Consider the following 19,197-nt stretch of genomic DNA (forward strand, 5'->3'; position numbering starts at 1 on the left):
TGTTGACAATTAAAAGATTTTAGGTCAACTCAAGAGGAATTGAGAGATGCAAAAATGAATATGGATATATATATATATATATTTAGTTTATTACCAAAAAAGAATTGGGAAGGATCATCAACATGAAATATACCACAAAAGTACTTTTTAGCCTTCGTCAGCTCTCTAGAGCATTGAGAAGTTGCATGATTTGCTCAGAATCACACAACTACTATGAGGCAGGGGCAGCTCTCTATCTACTGTGCCACCTTTATATAGTGGGTATCTTCTTTTTGGTCTATAAGCATACATAGATTCTAGTACAAGAATTATGATGATCATTTGTCTGTCATTTTTCACTCTCACATCACTTCCACTCCTACAATTATAGTGACATCCTTATTTGAAAATATATTAAATGTAAATGTATGAAATATGCGGCCAGAAATGAGGTAGGGAGGTTGTGTAATGAAGATGAGATATGGATACCAAATAAGACTGTTTATCTGCTATATTGTTATTGTATAATAAGAATAGTTCTAGAAGAAAGTCTTTATTATAGTATATCCAAGAAAAATATTAACACAAAGCACAGGAGATGGATAGGCTAGATTGTGAGCTAAAATAATTGGAGACATAGAACTAATCATCCACATTGATGAGGTTACAAATCCATTGAAATATAGAAGTTTCAATAAGGCTAGCTAGCACATATATAGTCACTGATAGGAAGGTTCTCATTTTATATTTTTATATTTGGTCTGCTTAGTCATCAGCAAACTTCATGTGGAATGCAATTGAGCTGCAATGCATGAAGACATAGCACACTGTCCAAATCTGGGTCTGGTATTTGGAACTGAGAAATTTGTCTGCATTTGGCCACTTTAGGTATCAGGAAGAATGTTATATATTTTAAATTGAGGTGAAATTAAAGTAGTATTTTAATGAAGTCCATTAGGGCCTTCTTGAAATCAGGTCTTGGGAAAAAAGAGAGCTATAGAAGGCAAAAAGATAGGGAAGGAGGCTTTTCAATTTTCCTAAAAGAACAAGCCTCTTTTGAACTTACCATGGACTATGAAAAATCAAAGTATTCCTCCTCCCATAGGAAATAACATACGTCAAGATTCACTTTTCAAATAGAAATTCTCTTGAAAATAAACAACAGCAAAAAGAAATAAAAAGAGAGATTAAAGTATATGTGTGTAAGATCTTTCTTTCTCTACACACACACACACACACACACACACACACACACAAGCACGCACACATACAAAATCATTGCAGAACATTGATAGGTTGATTTAAATTTCTTGATTAATACAACTGTGGATTTAAAAGAATACAACTTTAGGATAAAAAAAAAAAAACTTTAAGATGGCTCTTTAAGAAAAAAAAAAAAAAACAAGAAGAAAGCCAGTGTAATCTTAGAACTCAAGTTGTTTATTTTAAAGATACAGATTTTGTTACTTGATGAATTTGTGATGGCTTAGTATCATGAGCATTAATCATGTACATGATCTGCTCAGATTTACAAAAAATAAAAAAAAGTTCTATTTCATTTTGGAAGATATATTCCTAAATTTTTTTCTTTTACTCCCTAGTCTCAATGAAACTGATTTTGGAACCAGGAAGATCTGGATTCAAGTCAAATCTTTCATATGTATATATATGTATATAAAACACACTCACACACACACACACAATTTGTGTCATCCTGGAAAAGTCACAACTTCTCAGTTGCCTTAGACAACTGAAGGATTATAATTTGTGGAGTTTCCCAATGGAGAAAATTTCTAAAGAAATGAAATCATAGATACAATTTTTAAAATTCTTATCCTGATCAATGAAATAAGTTTTGATATTTGTTGGAGAAAATGCTCTTTATTAAGGGCCTAGATTCAATTTTAGCTATGACTTATTGCAAGTTATCCAAACAAATAAGAGTGCTCATGAAATAATTATAAAGACAAAAGACAGATAGACTGAGAACATCTTTACCTTTTTCACTACTTATAGGCAAGATGTTCTCACCATAGTCATCTTGATATAATAATTAAACTACTAGTGCTTTTTATTTGAAAGAGCATACTCCTCTCAATAAATATATGAGATAGGTAATAAAAATATTATTCTTCTCATTTTACAGGTAAAGAAACAGAATCTTAGCACAACAACAACAACAAAAAATCCCAATTATAAGCTTAATAAATGCAGAAACTGATATTTAAATGCAAGTCTTCTGATTTTAATTCCATCTTTTCCCCTCCTTCCCCCCCCCACTAGAACATCCTCACTATGATACATGAATGGCTCTATAATTTTTATGTCATCAAGCACATAATTTAGGAACAAGCCATGACAGTCTAATCTTATTTTAGTTAGTTGTTGTTTTGTTTTGTTTTGTTTTGGACAGAGGTTTAGACAAATAGTAATATGACAAAAAGAAAATGGTACCCCTTGGATATCAGCAAAATGTTTGATAAAGTCTCACAATACCCTTATAGACAAGGTAGAGATATGTGGGTTGAATTATAGAGAAGGAACTTGAAAGTATGCCAAAAGAGGGTTGCATAAAGAAACTGGGATTGTTTAGAATAGATAAAGGTTTTCATAAGAGATGGTTTCTGTTTTTAAATACTTGGAGGTTGTGATGTGGATGAGGGAATGGACTTCTGAATGTTAATATAAGATTGACTTGGGAAGATATGACAGGAAGGCAGATTTGGGTAAATATGAGACAATTTTCTATGTTATATTCCTAAGAGATGTATCATGATGTAGAGAATAAAACATTGTATTAGGAGTCAGAAGAGACTTGTATCTGAATTTCCCTTTCCCTGGCTGAGATAGGTAGATGGTACAATGTAAAGATCCATGGGCCTGGAATCAGGAGGATGTGAGTTCAAATTTAGCTTCATAAATTTATTTTGTGTAATGATTTATATTTATAAAATTATTAACACAGTGCCTAAACACATGATGTGTGCTTAATAAATGTTTATTCCCTTGCTTTGGGGAATTTATTATATTTTTATTTGGGGGGAATCAGGACCATTTTTTGGTTTAATGAAGTGTGTTTCAATATTAACCTGATGAAATGAAATGAAAGTATGTTTCAATATTAACCTGATGAAAGCCTGTCCCATTGGATTTAAAAATTCCAGAGGAAGATTCTCAAATGTCTCTGATACCTTGGTGACATATAAATCTTCTTCCTCACTAAGCCTAATTATGAATCTTCTAAATGTACTTTAATCAGTAACTTGGTTTAATTTACCTACTATTTGACAAATTTTGTTTCTTTAAGGGGATATCTAAGATTATAAGTGGTTAAGTTTGTTCAGCTTTATGATATCCATGGAATTATGGATCCCTAAGAGGAATGTACATGATTGAAATGTGTAAAATAATTATTTCTCTAGAATTCTGACATAAACTTTTCCTAAAAGAAGTGGCATTCAAATCCTAATGATTGTTCAGATTTCCTTTGAGACATAAGCATATTAATAAAACTTAGATTTTTGTCTCCATAGTTTTTGCATTCTAGGTGGCAGCAGTCACCTATCATAGGAAATATTTCTCCCATGACAGCTACCTCCTTCCACTTACTAGTAAATCACTTATTTGTGACAGTCATTTAAGTTTTATTAACTTCAGTTCCACCATTAAAAAATAGGGACAGCATAAATTTGTGTAAATAATCCACAGAATTGCTTTAGACTATGCACCTAAAACTTTGTGAACTTTAATTCATTATATGAATGTCAGCGGTTATTATAAATACCTGCAGCTGCTTGAAGATAGAAATGTACTGTTTTGGGAAGCAATAGGCTCTACTATCTCTAGAAGTCTTCAAACAGAGATTATTTACCACTTGTCAGGAATGCCATACAGTGAATTTCTGTTCAGGAATAGATGAGACTACATTTCTGGGGCCCCTTCTTGCTTTGAGAATACACATAGAGAACTTATTCTGTAGTTGTCTATGATCAATACATATAATAACTGTCTATGGCCATCACATATGACCCAATCAATTATTTTTTCTGAGAAACTTATAATGGACAATTGTAATGTTTAGACTAGCTTTTTGGAAGATCTCTGGATGGGCCTTGATCTTTAGGTGGAGAAGTGATGAAGGCAGGAGAGCCACCAGGAGGATGGTCAAAGATGGGGTCTGGAATCTAGAGTCTGTAATCTGAAGTCTTCTCTATGTCTGTGGCTGAGAGAGTCTTCTGTGTCTGTGGCTGAAAGGCTCATTCCCAGTCTTCCCAGCCCTTAATACTTCAGTACAATTACATCACTACAGCAACTGAACATGTGCAACCATTACATCACTATCACATTAATTATATGTTTAGAGAACCATTATCTCACACTGAGTAGGAGCTTAACTATAAGCACCCTGCTGTCCTTGATTCAACTACACTTTTTCAGAGTTCTGGCCCTCTACAAACAATACTTAGGACCTTAGGTATGTTTAATAAATACCTGTTGAATTTTTAAGTTTGGAGCCATTAGATTTAGGTCTGAGCCAAAAGGCAATTAGCCAGTTTTTTTAGACAATATGATTCAAGTTATGTCACAAGTGACAGCTAGACTGGCCTTAGACCTACTGTCTCAGAGGGAACACATTTGGAGAAATCTAAAAGGGTTCCTTTCCTGTAAATAACTGGAAACAATTATGTTCATAGCAGAGCTTAGATATAGAACTCAAAAGCTAAGAAAACACATTTTACAAATTCCTCATTTTATAGATTGGGAAAACTGAAGTTCAGAAAAGCTAAATGTTTTTCCCAAGTCACATAGGTAAATAAGCAAGACAAATCTAATTTTTCATTTCTGAGCCACTGTTCTTTGCATTACACTACCTTGCCTCCTTTTTGCCTCTTCCCTTCCCCAGAATGACATAAATATCCACTGAGTAAACTTTAAAGAAACAAATCTGTGGGCCTGTGGTGAACAAGAACAATACAGTACTATAAATGAGCAGTTACTTGTTTCTGGTATACTAAGATTGATGCAGATAAGTCTAAATATCAGATCATAGAGCTCTTCAGCTCTTTTCCCTTTTAATCCTCCATGGCCTTGCTATGCAAGTGAATCTGAATAAGCACCAAAGCTGAGCTAAAAGGAAAATTGTGCTATTCAGTTGTGCCTGACTTCATGACCCCATTTGGAAGTTTTTTCTTATTCCCCAAAGATACTGTAGTGGTTTGCTATTTCCCCTCCAGTTTATTTTATAGATGAAGAAACTGAAGAAAACTGGATTAAGTAAGACTTGTCCAGAATCACACAGCTAGTAAGTATCTAAGTTCAAATTTGAACTCAGGTCTTCCATTGCAATACTGAGATGTTCCTTCCAAGATAAAGGTAAAGGCCTTTATCATCTACATATGGCCAAATTGCAAAAATGTTAGATTCCCTTAGATGGAACTAATTTTAAATATGTATATGAGGCTACTATCCTTTACTTATCACTTGGTGTCTCTATCATATTGTTCCACATTTATTATTGTCATGTTGCTCTGAGAATTTGACATGTCAACTATGAACTTTCAATATTAAGTTATTCCACCTATCTAAAGCCCCTGGAGACAGGGGTAGGAAAATATTTTTAAAATGTTAAGGGATTACATTTGAATATTTTGTAATTGTAAAAATAAATATTAAAGGTAATGGAATAGGGGAAATTACTGGTTATAGCATCAGATGACCATGGTTCAGATCTTGCCTCCAATGTGCCTAGTTATAACTATAGAACATATATGACCTAGGGCAAAGCTACTTAACTGTTCTGGGCTGGGTGGGCAGTTTTTTCATCTTAACTTAGAAGTGGAGTGGTAGATAATTGAATTGTTACAAATTTCATGAGTTACATCTATTTTTTCCATATCAGCGATAAGAATATTTGGAAAATAGGATTTTTTTGGGGGGGGGATTTGGGGGAATTGTATTATTCCCTGAAGATGAAGGCTTAAGAGAAGGAAGTTATGCAATGAAAAAGCTAAAGCAATGTACCCATGGGCTATAACAGTGTGATGGGGACAAAAGATATATGGATTCTCTCGTTGTTTGGCTGTCACCAATGTGCCTTATAATACACATTTTCCCTTTTTAAATCATCTTGTGACTTTGATTGTATGATCGTGGCTGTGATTTCTTTGAGAAGTCAAACAGTTGAAGTAAGAGCTGCTCTCTTACTCTTATAAATGTTATTTTCCTCATGTCTATTACTAATTGTGGCATTATCTGATAATTTAATTCTGAGTTAAAGCATTTTTATAAGAAGCAGAAAAAGATCAAAGATCATCTCATTTGGAACCAATTAATCTATTACAAGTAATTTATTAAATACCTACTATATTTCAGGCACTGGGGATAAAAGTAGTGTGTTTTTTTTTTTGGGGGGGGGCTATGCTGGAAATAGTGGGAAAAGGAGGGATGAAAGCTGTAATTAATACTTAGTTACCAAAAATTTATGAAGCATATTCCATGAGCTAGGCATTGCTTTAAGTACTGGCAATACAAAGAAAAGCAAAAAAGACAGTCATTGAATTGGGTCTTTAAAAAGAACTGACATTTTTTCCCCCCAAGATAACTATGGGCAAGTAGATAAAGGACAGAAGGGACAGATCAAAAATGGATTTTTCCCCTTTGCTTTTAAACCACAAGAAAGCAAATTACTTTAAAATGCTAGGATGAAATAATGTATATGAGATAATAGCAGATGCAATGAAGTGCTCAATGTGCCCTAAATGTCCTTTGGTATTACAAGGGCATAGCTGTAAAAAGCCAATGTTATGACTTTGCAAGAGCAGTCTCCTGAATCTATTAGATGTAGCCTCTTCTATTAAGCCATATTCTGTGGAATCTCTATTTCTCATCACAAACAGTCAGGTTAATTTATTCAGTCTGTAGAGCTCATTATTACTTTTTTTTTTCCCCCTTGGTCATGAAAGAGGAAATTATCAGCTTCATGAGTTCAAAGTTTCCTAAACTCTTACAGGATATGATACTAAGATTATCCAAATAATTAATTCCTCCTCTTTTAAAAATTAAACTTAAAAGTAAATTTGATTTTCACTCATTAGTTTTTTTTTTTGCCTTGTGAATTTTTGTCATTAAGAAGAAAATTCTCCAGTAAATGAGTAGCAGAGATAACAAACTCAATTTTCTTAGCATTCTATCAAAATCTACTACAAGTTATGCATCTCACTGATGTAGAAACATTTCTTTGCCATTTCAACTTCACTCAAAGAATAGGAATAGGAATGCAAATCTTATGCAAAACTCCAAAGCACTGGGATAAAATATGAAAAATTTGCTCAGCTGCCTAGAAGCTTTGTAGATGGTATATCAACGAGTTTGTAATCATGTATCTGAATTATTAATAGAAAATTTTACATTTCATTTATATATTTTGAAGTCCTAAAGGCAAGATCTGTGCATTTGGTCATTATCTTTAAAAATGAATATCAGAGAAATTAAACATGAGACATTGGAAAGAGTATTAAATGGGGGACAGAACAGCAAATGGGAATTTTGCCCCTGAAGCAAGTCTTGAAAACTATTTAAGAGACAAGGGATATGGGGCAGGTAGGTGATGCAGTGGCTAGAACAGCAGCCCTGAACTCAGGAGGACCTGAGTTTAAATCTGTTCTCACACACTTAACATTTCGTAGCTGTGTGACCCTGGGCTACTTAACCCCCATTGCCTGAGAGAGAGAGAGAGAGAGAGAGAGAGAGAGAGAGAGAGAGAGAGAGAGAGAGAGAGAGAGAGAGAGAGAGAGAGAGAGAGAGAGAGAGAGAGAGAGAGAGAGAGAGAGAGAGAGAGAGAGAAGAGAGAGAGAGAGAGAGAGAGAGAGAGAGAGAGAGAGAGAGAGAGAGAGAGAGAGAGACAGAGAGAGAGAGAGAGAGAGAGAGAGAGAGAGAAAGAGAGAGAGAGAGAGAGAGAGAGAGAGAGACAGAGAGAGAGAGAGACAGAGAGACAGACACAAAGATTACTTCAGATGAGAGATAGATGGGATGATATTTTGTGATAACCAGCCAAGGAGATGGATTCCAAGATATTAGCATTAGGTTATTCTTGCAAAGGTTAGTGAGTGGAGGCACAGGAAGAAACTAACTCTAGTTCACAATCTAAAGGGTTCTTATATTTACTAAGTTATTATACCTACTTAAGTTTTAAATCAGTTTCCATCTAGGAAGAATTCACAGGCTATCTTAAGCCTCTAAATAATGTGCCTTGGGGCAAAACTTTAGTTGCCCTATTCCAATTAGGAGCACTCAGGAGATCTGCATTCCATCTATCTATCTATCTATCTATCTATCTATCTATCTATCTATCCATCTATAATTTATACAGAGGATGGCATTAACATGCTACCCCTATAGTGGAGATGTTTTTGAAAAGTTGTTCTTAGCTCATGGAGTTAAACAAACTCAAAGGACCCTTCTAAAACCTAAAATTCTAAGATTTTTGGTCAATAGCATATGTTGATCTTTTCCTTGACTTGAATTCCAGTTTATGTTTTTATTTATAGAAAAGCCTGGGCTTAATATTAAATATTATGAAAACCCAAATAAAATCATACTGCTAAAAGTAGAAAAGAAAAGGAATTCAGTTGATAAAGAAGTTTAGTGATCCAAGAAGTAAAACAAATAAGTTTAAGTTTAGCATAGTGTATTCTATCAATAAATTGCATTGCCATTTTATATTGTTTGCATGACATTAAAAAAAAAGCATAATTTTCAAGGTTGAGTTTACCTGCAAGTTCAGTGTCATTATGAATGATGGTTCTCATTTTAGAGCAAATTTCACTTTCACTTAAAACCAAATATTGCTTATTAATGTGTCTTTCTCATAGAAGGAAAAGTTTCTGGAGCAGAGAGCTGAAATTATTGTATTATAATTTCAAAAGTTTTTATACATGCCTTGGGAATTATGTGTAACAAAGTTTATTTTATACTACTTTTGAAATTTGTCATCACACTTTTCAACTCATGGCACAGTGGACTGGGTGTTAGGAAGACTTGGATTGGGCTGGTGATGGGGAGGCAGATACAGTGACATTTCTAGAATTCTTAGTTTAATTTTCCTTCAGGTAAATACATCAAATGTATGGGTTTCACTGATATGGAAACTTCTTCCTCTAATGACCATTTTGATTTTTCTTTGCTTTACTTGAAGGTGATTCACTATGGTCAAAATAATTAATTGCTTGTTGGTGAATCTTCTAAAGATGAATCTTCCTTAATTTAGCTAGATTAATCTTTGACTAGCTTTGAATTTGTCACATTCAAAATTTTTCACTAGACCTAGCTCTGAAAGGGACTGCTCCTGAACTTGGACTGTCTTGGCATAATTGTTGATAGCTCAGGGATCCTACATGGTTTAATGAGGCATTGGAGTAGGACTAGTGGAAAACCTCATTGTTTATTTGCTCTGAGTGCATCTTTTCTCTGATAAAGGTACTTATGGTTGAATCTGAAGGTTAGCAAAGGCATTTTAACAAGGAATAGAGGAGAGAGTGGTTTAGAGAGATTATGGATCATTAATTTAAATCTGGAAGAAAATTTGGAAATCATTTAGTCCAACATTTCCATTGTACAGATGAAGAAATTAAAATACTGAAAGGTTAAGTGATTTGTCAAGATATCTGAGGAAGAATCCAAACTAAAGTCTTGCTGATTCCAATTTTTCTTTTATCTTCTATGTCACCTAGCTCCCTAGGATCAATGATGGAAGTTGTGGTACATCCAGGAAAAAAAATCAAAAAACAAAACAAAACAAAACAAAACAAAACTCCTGAGAATATTTGAAATAGAAGGTTTTCTCTATAGTGGTTTTCTCCTTAGATCTTTGTTCCAAATTTGAGTTAATTAGGTAGCATTTCTTTTGGCTGCTAACCAATCTTCCATCTATTAACATATCAATTAACTTACAAGTATTTATTAAAATCATAACATACATTATAATAATATATAAAATAACTAATGTGTATTATATATAAAAGCACTATAAATAGTGTTCTAAAGTTTGCAAATATCTTTAAACATATTTCACTTGATAACATTATTAAAAGATTGTGTGCTGTACTACATAAGAGAGGAGGACTTGAAACCAAGAAAACAAAGAAAAATGTTGGCTATGTGACCTTGGGAAAGTCATTAAATCTCTCAAAGAAGGAGGTCATTGACCTTTATTAAAGACTTACTCTGTACCAGGTTCTAAACTAAAATTTGGTTCTCATAAAAATCTGGGAAGTAGGTGCTATTATTATTCTAGGGCCATCTCCAGTCTTCTTGAGCTATATTTTGTCATTAGACCCATTTGGTCATGGAAAGTGAGGAAGGTGACCTTGCACAGCCCTCCTGCACTTAAATCCAATTCATTTGCAAGTCATGGCATCCCCTCTCTGATGTCATGGACCTCTTTTTTATACTTGAGAACACTGAATCAGGCAGAGGTTAAGGTGATTTGTCTGGGATTATACAAAAAATAAATGTCTGAGACTAATCTGAACTGATCTTCCTGAATCTGGGATCAGCATCCTATCTACCAGGGAGTTATGAAATTCTAAGCTTAAATCCAGTCTTTGATATATGCTGTCTGTATTACCCTGGTCAATAATGTGAATATTCCTGGATTATAAATTAGAGGGGAATGTATGGAGGTTCCACATCAGGACCTTTCTATACTAGTGAAATTTCAAATATAGACCAATTAGCTAGCTGCAACACAAAAGCTTTCTTAAGTTACAGAGAGGGTACTGACCTGCATTGTTAGAGAGTCTTCTCATTTAGAAGTTTGCTGTTCCAGCGAAAGCAGTTCCTATTCCTAATAAGCACCTACTAAATAAACAAAGAAACAAACTTTCCCTTCCCTGTCCAAGATGCCTAGAGAGGATTGGGATTTCTTTAATGTTGCTAAGTGGTAAAATTTTAAATTATTGATATTTGGCCATCTGGAACTAGGAATCTCTCACAACAAGAAAAAGAATGGCTTTACCTTAAAAATACCTCCTAACTTAAAAAAAATTGTTATTTATTTGTGCTCTCATTCGTTTATTCTTTTTGTTTGTTTGTTTTGCTATGGAAAGAGGTTTTTCACAAAATCCCTTGGTTTGGCTGCCACTAGTCAAGCTTTTCCTTTACTTTTTATCTACCAATAATGATTTTTGTTCTGAATAGATAAATAATTCACAGCAGAGGGACTAAATAAATTCTTGGGACTAAATAATACCATCAACTGGAAACATCAGTCTCATATGCTAGGTAGTGCAATGGATAGAGTACTTAACTTGGACTTAGGAAAATCTGATTTCAAACTTCAGATGTTTACTCTTTCTTGTAAGTGATCTTGAACAAATAACAATCTTCTCTATTCAGTTTATTAATTATAAAATGGGGACAATTTGGGGACACAAAATGGGGACACATATTTCAGTATTGTTGTGATGATCAAATGAGATAATATTTGCAAAAAAAAGCAATTAGCACAGTGCTTGGAACATAATAAATGCTTATTCTCTCTCCATCCCCCCCTTTCCTTTGAACTTCCCTCTGACTCTTCCCCCATCCCCAACTAATTTATTATTATGGAGGTCTGCTTTGTGTGAGATCTTTTTTCTTTTTTTCTTTTTTTGGTAATAGTAGTTTCTTAAATGTCTTAAACATTTGAACTTTATTCTGTTTGCTTTCTTCCTTTTAGGATACTACTTCTCTTCATGATACGGCTCCTCTTCATCCTGTCTGTAAGACTAAACCGTTTCTTCCTGCTAAATCACTGTTGCATCCACAGAGCCTCTCATATACTGACTGTCTTATCCCTGGACCTTTCAGTCATTTATCCTCTATCTCTCTTGGTGACAGACATATGAATTCCCCTACTTCATTTAATCACAACAGATTGTATAATAAGGTGAGAATTCTCTATTGAATAGAGTATTAGAATATTCTTGGTGTTATATTTCCAGATACCTAAAACTTAAATCAAAAGCAGTGTGGCATAATAAATAGATTCAAGTCCCATCTCTGATATATACTGTCTGTGTCACCCTAGCAAAGGATTTATGTCCCCAAGAAATTCTCTAAGATTATAGGTTAGAGGGAAGTGGATATACACACTAGGAGTTCTATATACTACTGAAATTTCAATTATAGAGCAACTTCCAAAATCCAATTCTTCCCACCCACCCCTCAAACTTTCAGGGTTATAGAAAATGACATATTAAAATATTTTAATTGATCAAAAGCATTTTAAAAGTTTATTTTAGGTCAATATTTATTTTTTATATTTGCTTTTTCTTCGAGTTAAGAAGCATTTATTTTTTCTCATTCCTGCTCCACTACTCTCTTCTACTGGAAGAAGAAAAATAATACTCATGTAACAAATATGCATAATTAAACAAAACAAATTCCCACATTGGACTTGTCTAATAATATTTATCTTTTCTGCATTTTCAGTTTATCACATATCACCAGGTGAGGAGAGCCACATGGATCATCATTAGTTCCCTAGAAACATGATGGATCATTGCATTGATCAGTTCTGGTCTTTCATAGTAATTTGCATTTACATTTATTGTATAAACCTCCTCTCAGTAGTTCTGCTTAATTTGCTCTTCTCAGTTCATACAAATCTTCAAAGTTTTCTCTGAAACTGTCCCTTTCATAATTTCTTATGGATCAATCAATAGTATTTCATTATATTCATATATCTATTACTTAATTAGTAGGTATGTCCTTAATTTTTAGTTATCATTTCCTATAGAATTGGTATAAATATTTTTGTTATATATGGATCTTCAAACTTTTGTTTTGTGAGGCAATTGGGGTTAAGTGACTTGCCTAGGGTCTCACTAGGAAGTGTTAAGTGTCTAAGATTTATTTAAACTCAGGTCCTCCTGATTCTAGAGCCAGTGCATTGTCCACTGCACTTAGCTGTTCCACCACTTCCCTCTTTTGATGATCTCTTTTGGCTATATTCCTAATGGTAGATCTTAGATTAATACTTGAAACAATATTTTAGAACCTTTTACAAGATTAAAAAAAATTGTTCATGTTATCCTCACAAGGAAAAAATGTCTAAAATATATAATACTAGAAAATTCAGCTATTTTTATTACTGATTGAATAGTTTTTAAAAGCTTCATTAAATAATTTTGCATTGACAAAGAGATACTTGTAATTTCAATTGCTGGCCGTATTAAAAAAATAAAACTTAAAACCCCACCACTTTCAAATACTTGTGGAAGATAAATTTACATTGATTTCTCTCCTTATATGCATGTATTTCTTACTATTAGCAGTAATATCATTTTGAAAATGAGCTAAGTCACTTAGTACTTAATGAGAAAAACATAATAGAGGTAAGTAGAACAAAATCATTTGTAGTAAGTTTTGGAAAGAAGCCAGAAATGACTTATTCCTTCGGTATTGTCCCTATTCCCTTGAGGCTCCTTGGAACTCTATGCAGATCTTATCCCAATTTTTGGGATACAATGTAAAAAATGCTGGATTTGGAATCTGAGGATTTGACTATGTGAAAAAGCTTGTTCTGCCCTTTTCTAGATAGGTGATGTTAGGAAAGAAATTTAACCTCTGAACTTTACTTTTTTTCATATGAGGTATTTGAATTAAATGACTATCAAGGCCCCACCTACTGCAAAATATATAGTACCTGATGGAAGTACCTTGATAGAATCTATGGTATTTGAAAAGATTCACTTGTTCTCTTAGATTATTCATAGTATCCTCAATAATAGGAGTACAATACTCGATACAGTGGATGTATACCTCAAAAATTGTCTGTATGTTTAATTTTCATAATTTCACCCAGATCTTTATATGTATAAACTACTCCTGGCTATAAGAATGAATACACACACACACACACACACACACACACACACACACACACACACACACACATATATATATATAATATATATATTCTTGCTTGATGGTAAACCATTTTGGGTGAAATTACTTTCTTCTCAGTTTAGACTTCACTTTAGGATACCCTGCTACCCTTTATTCTTTGGCTTTTGCCATATCTGATGACTATCTGTTTGTTGTTGTTGTTGTTGTTTGTTTGTTTGTTTTTGTTTTTTCTTTTCAAAATTCCTTAGTATATTGCTAGAGAAAGAATTGTAACTCTGCTGATTTGGTCCATTGTAAATTCAATATCATCTAATTTTAAGGGGACCTTCAAGCACTTCTCATCAATCCTTATGATTCATCACTTGTTAGTTCCTTAGTATAATACACCCAGTGGGTATTCCTTAAAACTCCATTTCTCTTCTTTCTATCATTCTAAATAGAGAGCCTTACTTCCTACTTTACTAAGGAGATAGGCAACTTTATCTTTATCTCTTTGACACTTAAAAAAAATAGCAATACTCTGCCTGCCATCCTTCTCAGATTTCTATCTGGTCTGACAAGAAGAGGAAAGTCTCTTATTTTCCAGTTCCTATGCAGGATGTTGACTATTGTAGTAGAAGGATAAGAAGGACACAATAGAAATTCTCTAGCTTAAGGACTTTTGAAATAAACTGGCCTGATAGGGGAGTATGGATGAAAAGAATGGAAGAAGGAGGCCTGGCAACTCTTGGCAAAAATACTTGAGTCTACATGCCAATGATAAGACAAACTGACATAATTCTGTTTGAGCTTAACATTCTCATATTTGCTCACTAATAAATAACTTCAGACTTAACTCAAGATCTTACATTTTAGTAGCCTCCTATTCACTGTATTTATTCAGTTTTTTATGCATATATTATTTGTAGCCTTTGTACATTTCTGGTTTGTACATTGCTTTACCTTGGTATTTCAGTCTACTGTGATTATTGTACTATCCCTATCTGTTTTGGAATTTCCCAATGACTCATGCTTCCTTACTTTCATAAATGGGAGAAATCAGTCAACACCATATAAAATACTCATTTGTAGTCTTTGAAGAGATGACCTTGACTATCCCATTAGTGGGTTGGGAGAAATGCTTTAATTTGGTTCTTTCAATTTCTTCCCTTACTACATCCTATACAACCTTGTTTCTATTAAACTTTCTTTCTAGCAGCTTTACTTTTTCCTTTCCCCATAAAGTGGGTGATTCTTAGACTCTTGTGTCTAAGTGAAACTATGGTTTTTTCTCATAATAGTGTGGGTTTCTTCTCATAATAAAGTTTTTAAATTCATCAAATAAAAATGCATAAGCTTAGAAAAGAAACCAATTAAATGGAAATATAGTTCGTCTACCTACCTACTTATCTATCTATCTATCAACCTATCTACCTGCCTACTTAAAAGTACAGTTGAAAATCCCTGGTGTAGAACCTTTCCTCTGAAAAAGCCATGTAAAGGCCTCTTCTATACTGATTGAAAACAAAACAAAACAAAATAGCAACCTTCATTCAACTTTAATATCCCCTCTAGCTGCTGTATTATTTCTTTCTTTCCTTTACCTCAACACTTTTAAAAATCAATCCAATTTAATTGGACAACATTTATTGAATATCTCTACTAAGTGCCAGGCTTTATGTCAGGTATTGAAATTAATGTTCTATGCCCACACCTTCACTCACTCAGTACCTATTTGCTCTTGAGACAGACTTCAATACGGAGACCATCCTGGTGGTCCTCCTGCCTCCACCACAGAAACCAAGACACATTCTGGAGATCCTCAAGAAAGCTAGCCCAGGCCCCAGGCAAGGAAACTAGACTGGCAAGGAAATAATAAAGAATTTAGACTTTAACACCTATGTATTCTCGGGGTGATTGCACTACTGAAATGAAGGGTAGTCCAGAGACCTCCAGAAAACCAACCAGAAAGCTACAACTAAGAGGATAGTCAAAGATAGAATGTTTCTCTTCCAGTTCTTGTTAGTCCTTATATACCTTATTGTAATTATATTATTATGTAATTATGTGTGAACTTAGAGATACTGATTATGTGTGAACTTAGCAAACCATTACATCACCATATTGAATACTAAGTATATATGTGAACTAGAGAACAATCATCTCATCAATTCCACTGAGTTAACACTTTGTTTCAAGTATACTTCTCCAGAGTTCTGGCTCTCTACAATTGACCTTCTAGTCATCATATTCTGTTTTATTGTTGGGAACTGTTCTTGTCCCTTCTACAAAATTTTAAGTTTTTTTTTAAAAAATATATAAATCATCTTATTTAAATGCTTATTGAATTAAATTTAGAATTAAAGTCTGATATCAAAAAATCACTACATTGTGTTATTGGAAACTGAATCTCAGAGAGATCAAGAGACTATCTTAAGTCACATTGAGTCACTTGGGGGTTCTCATTTCAAGATCAGCTCTTCTGACTCCAAGTCTAATTTGCTTTTCACAATGTAAGACACTTTCCCTATTTTTGCATTTTCATTCCAATGCTGCTAGCTTCACTGTGATTACTAGAGGTGATATAAAGTTTGAGACACAAGATTTTTATTTTTTGAGGATTCATTTCTTTTAGAAAGATTACTAATTATATGTACCTTCTTAAAGGCTCTTACATGACTCTCAACCATACATTCAAGAAAAAAATAAGGAAAAAATCAGCAGCTATAGGGTATATACAACACATGAATAGTCAGCGCATCTCTTTATATATCTACCTTTCTTCTCTACTTCTTTTGTTCCACTTCTATATATCCTAAAGTCTTTATACTCATTTAATACTCCTTACAACATCCTGTCCTGCTAAAGCTAGTCAGTGTCTTGACTACTGACTCTTGGCACTCTAATATTACAGAATATCATTCCTCTTCCTCTTGCTACTTCCTCTTTCTCCTCTAAATATTACAGTGCCAATGTAGAGTCAAGAAAACCTGACACTTAATAGCTATATGGTCTTGTCCATATCATTTATCACTTTCCTCATCTTTAAATATAACAAATATAAATATGATAATATAATAAATGCAATATGCATTAACAATAGAATACAATATTAGCACCTAGTTCCCAGAATTATTGTGAAGATCTAATGGGATAATCTTTTTATTTTTATAAAATGCTTATCACAGTGCCTGGCACATAGTAAGCACCATATAAATATTAGCTCCTATTACTACTATCATGCCTAAAAATTTTCATTCTTTCCCTTCCCTTCTCTTAACACAAAGGAATTTTGCTTCAATTCTGTCTGTCTGTCTCTCAGTGTCTTTGTCTATTTGTCTCTAACTCTTCCTCTTCTTCCCTCTTCTCTCTGTTCTCTCTCTCTCTCTCTCTCTCTCTCCATTATATATATTTTTGTAATAGCTCAGAAGCTGCTGTATGGATGGTTCAAAGAGTAGATAGAGAAAAAGAAAACTCATTGTTACTGACCTGTTAGATGGATAGATTTTTTTTTTTAAATTTACCAGTTAGGGAATTAATGGCGTTTTCTTAGCAACAAAGGAACTTAAATGCTTTTTACCTGAACTCTATAAAGAGAGTGCTACTGGCAGAACAGAGGGCAAATATTTCAAGTCCTAGCTTTTACATTCACATGGTCAACTACTGGACAACAAGGACATACTGCATTTTCAGTCTGAATTATCTAAAAATCATGGTTATCACTGGAACTTGGTTTGTGGCCAATGGTTTTTTTTTTAAAGATTTTTTTCTTTTTCAATCTCTCTAACCTCTGACAAATGATCTTTCTATTTATGTATAGAGCACCATGCTAGGATCTAAGAACACAAAGAGGAGTCAAGTATAGACTGTTCCTGTTGGGATTTTACAATCTATAAGGGTAGATTAGACACAGACACAGATCAATGCAATGCAGAGAAAGAGGATTAATAAGTGCATAAAAGAGATACCATCCAAATACTTTGGGAGCTCATAAAAAAGAATGTATTGTTGATTTCTCTTTTTTAGTTTCTCTTTGCCCACTGTACCCAAATCTTTTTATCCTTATCTTGCCTTCATAGGCATCAAATCATATTGCATATCTTATATAATAATTATTCTCAACACATCTTGCCTTTGCTCATTTAAATATTTGCATTGCTTACTTTTGCAATAGCATAGGACTCCCTGCAAAGATTCCCTTCTCCTTCCATTCATTTTCTCCTTCTGTAATCATTTTATATTTTCTTATATAAGAAAGTCTTATAATCCTCTTATATTTTCTCTTCAATGGAGATAATACAGTATTTCCAAAGAACCTAGAGATTTTGGAGGCAAAATATCGTAGTGGTGAAAATCTCTGTCTTTTCTCAGTTGAAGATTTTTATTAACCATTCCTTCAATGATATGTTCTAAACTATTGTTAAAATTTTAAGTCAAGACTATTGCTATAAAGTTTACAGATTAATCTCTTTTTCCTTACAAAAAACAGGAAATTTGCCCTTCTTTAAATCTCCAATATTTTCTCATTCTACATGATTTTTATTTGACAGATTAATGATAGTAGATCAGCCATCCCATCAAGCAATTCTCTCAGTAATAGTAGTAATAATAACAATGAACACATATAGTGATTTTGGATTTCCAAAGTACTTTATGTAAATCATTTAAATCAATTCATTGCTCATTGTATAATCTTGTTGTTGATGTGTACAGTGTTCTCTTGGTTCTACTTACTCTACTTAGCATCAATTCATGTAAGTCTCTCCAGATTTTTCTAAAACTATACTGCTGATCATTTTTTAAATAGAAAATTATAATCCATAACATTAATATACCATAATTTATTCAGCCATTCCCCAACTTATGAGCATCCACACAGTTTTCAGTTCATTGCCACCTCAAAAAAGCTTGCTACAAACATTTTTGCACATGAAACATGTGTATTCTCATCAAAGCTATTTTGTGCCAACATGAATTATGTATTAGTATATTATGGAAGATTATGTAAAAGTGTTGAGGCCCTCTTAAGGTTCTTATTCGTGAGGAATACGTTGTATAAATATCTGTATCAAACCCAAATTACTTTGCATTAACCCTCAGAAGAGAGGCTGAAAATGACGATTATTTAAACAATGTATTTGGATGTTCAACCAATATAACTGGTCCACATGTACTTAAATCTTGGGCATCTATTACAAATGACCAATCAAAAGGGGATAGAGAAAAGGGAATAGGAAGAAGACAATAAGCATTTGTGGTAGCAGAATGAATTGCTCTTAGGAAGTTGTGCTAGGATTTTAATGACCCCAAATTTCTTTTTTTGGTGCTGTGGTTTCCCAAGTGACATTT

The 19,197-nt window shown here is 33.5% G+C and overlaps 1 protein-coding gene across 7 annotated transcripts in view; it reads left to right on the forward strand.

Annotated features, from left to right (window-relative positions):
• The window catches only part of MLIP (muscular LMNA interacting protein), a 391,579-nt gene that overhangs the window by 302,405 nt on the left and 69,977 nt on the right, over positions 1-19,197 (forward strand). For 3 of the 7 annotated variants that reach the window (XM_051997168.1, XM_051997170.1, XM_051997171.1), the window contains 2 exons: positions 11,696-11,905; positions 12,451-13,237. The exons of 1 other annotated variant lie outside the window; for it this stretch is intronic. In XM_051997168.1, coding sequence (XP_051853128.1) covers positions 11,696-11,905; positions 12,451-12,513 — 273 coding nt within the window. In that variant the 3' untranslated portion in view covers positions 12,514-13,237. Of the gene's footprint in view, positions 1-11,695; positions 11,906-12,450; positions 13,239-19,197 lie in introns of those variants that run through there. 3 more of the 7 variants (XM_051997175.1, XM_051997169.1, XM_051997174.1) reach the window with 3 other exon arrangements.

This window comes from Antechinus flavipes, chromosome 4, assembly GCF_016432865.1.
Source record: "Antechinus flavipes isolate AdamAnt ecotype Samford, QLD, Australia chromosome 4, AdamAnt_v2, whole genome shotgun sequence".
In the NCBI taxonomy this organism is placed as follows: domain Eukaryota; kingdom Metazoa; phylum Chordata; class Mammalia; order Dasyuromorphia; family Dasyuridae; genus Antechinus; species Antechinus flavipes.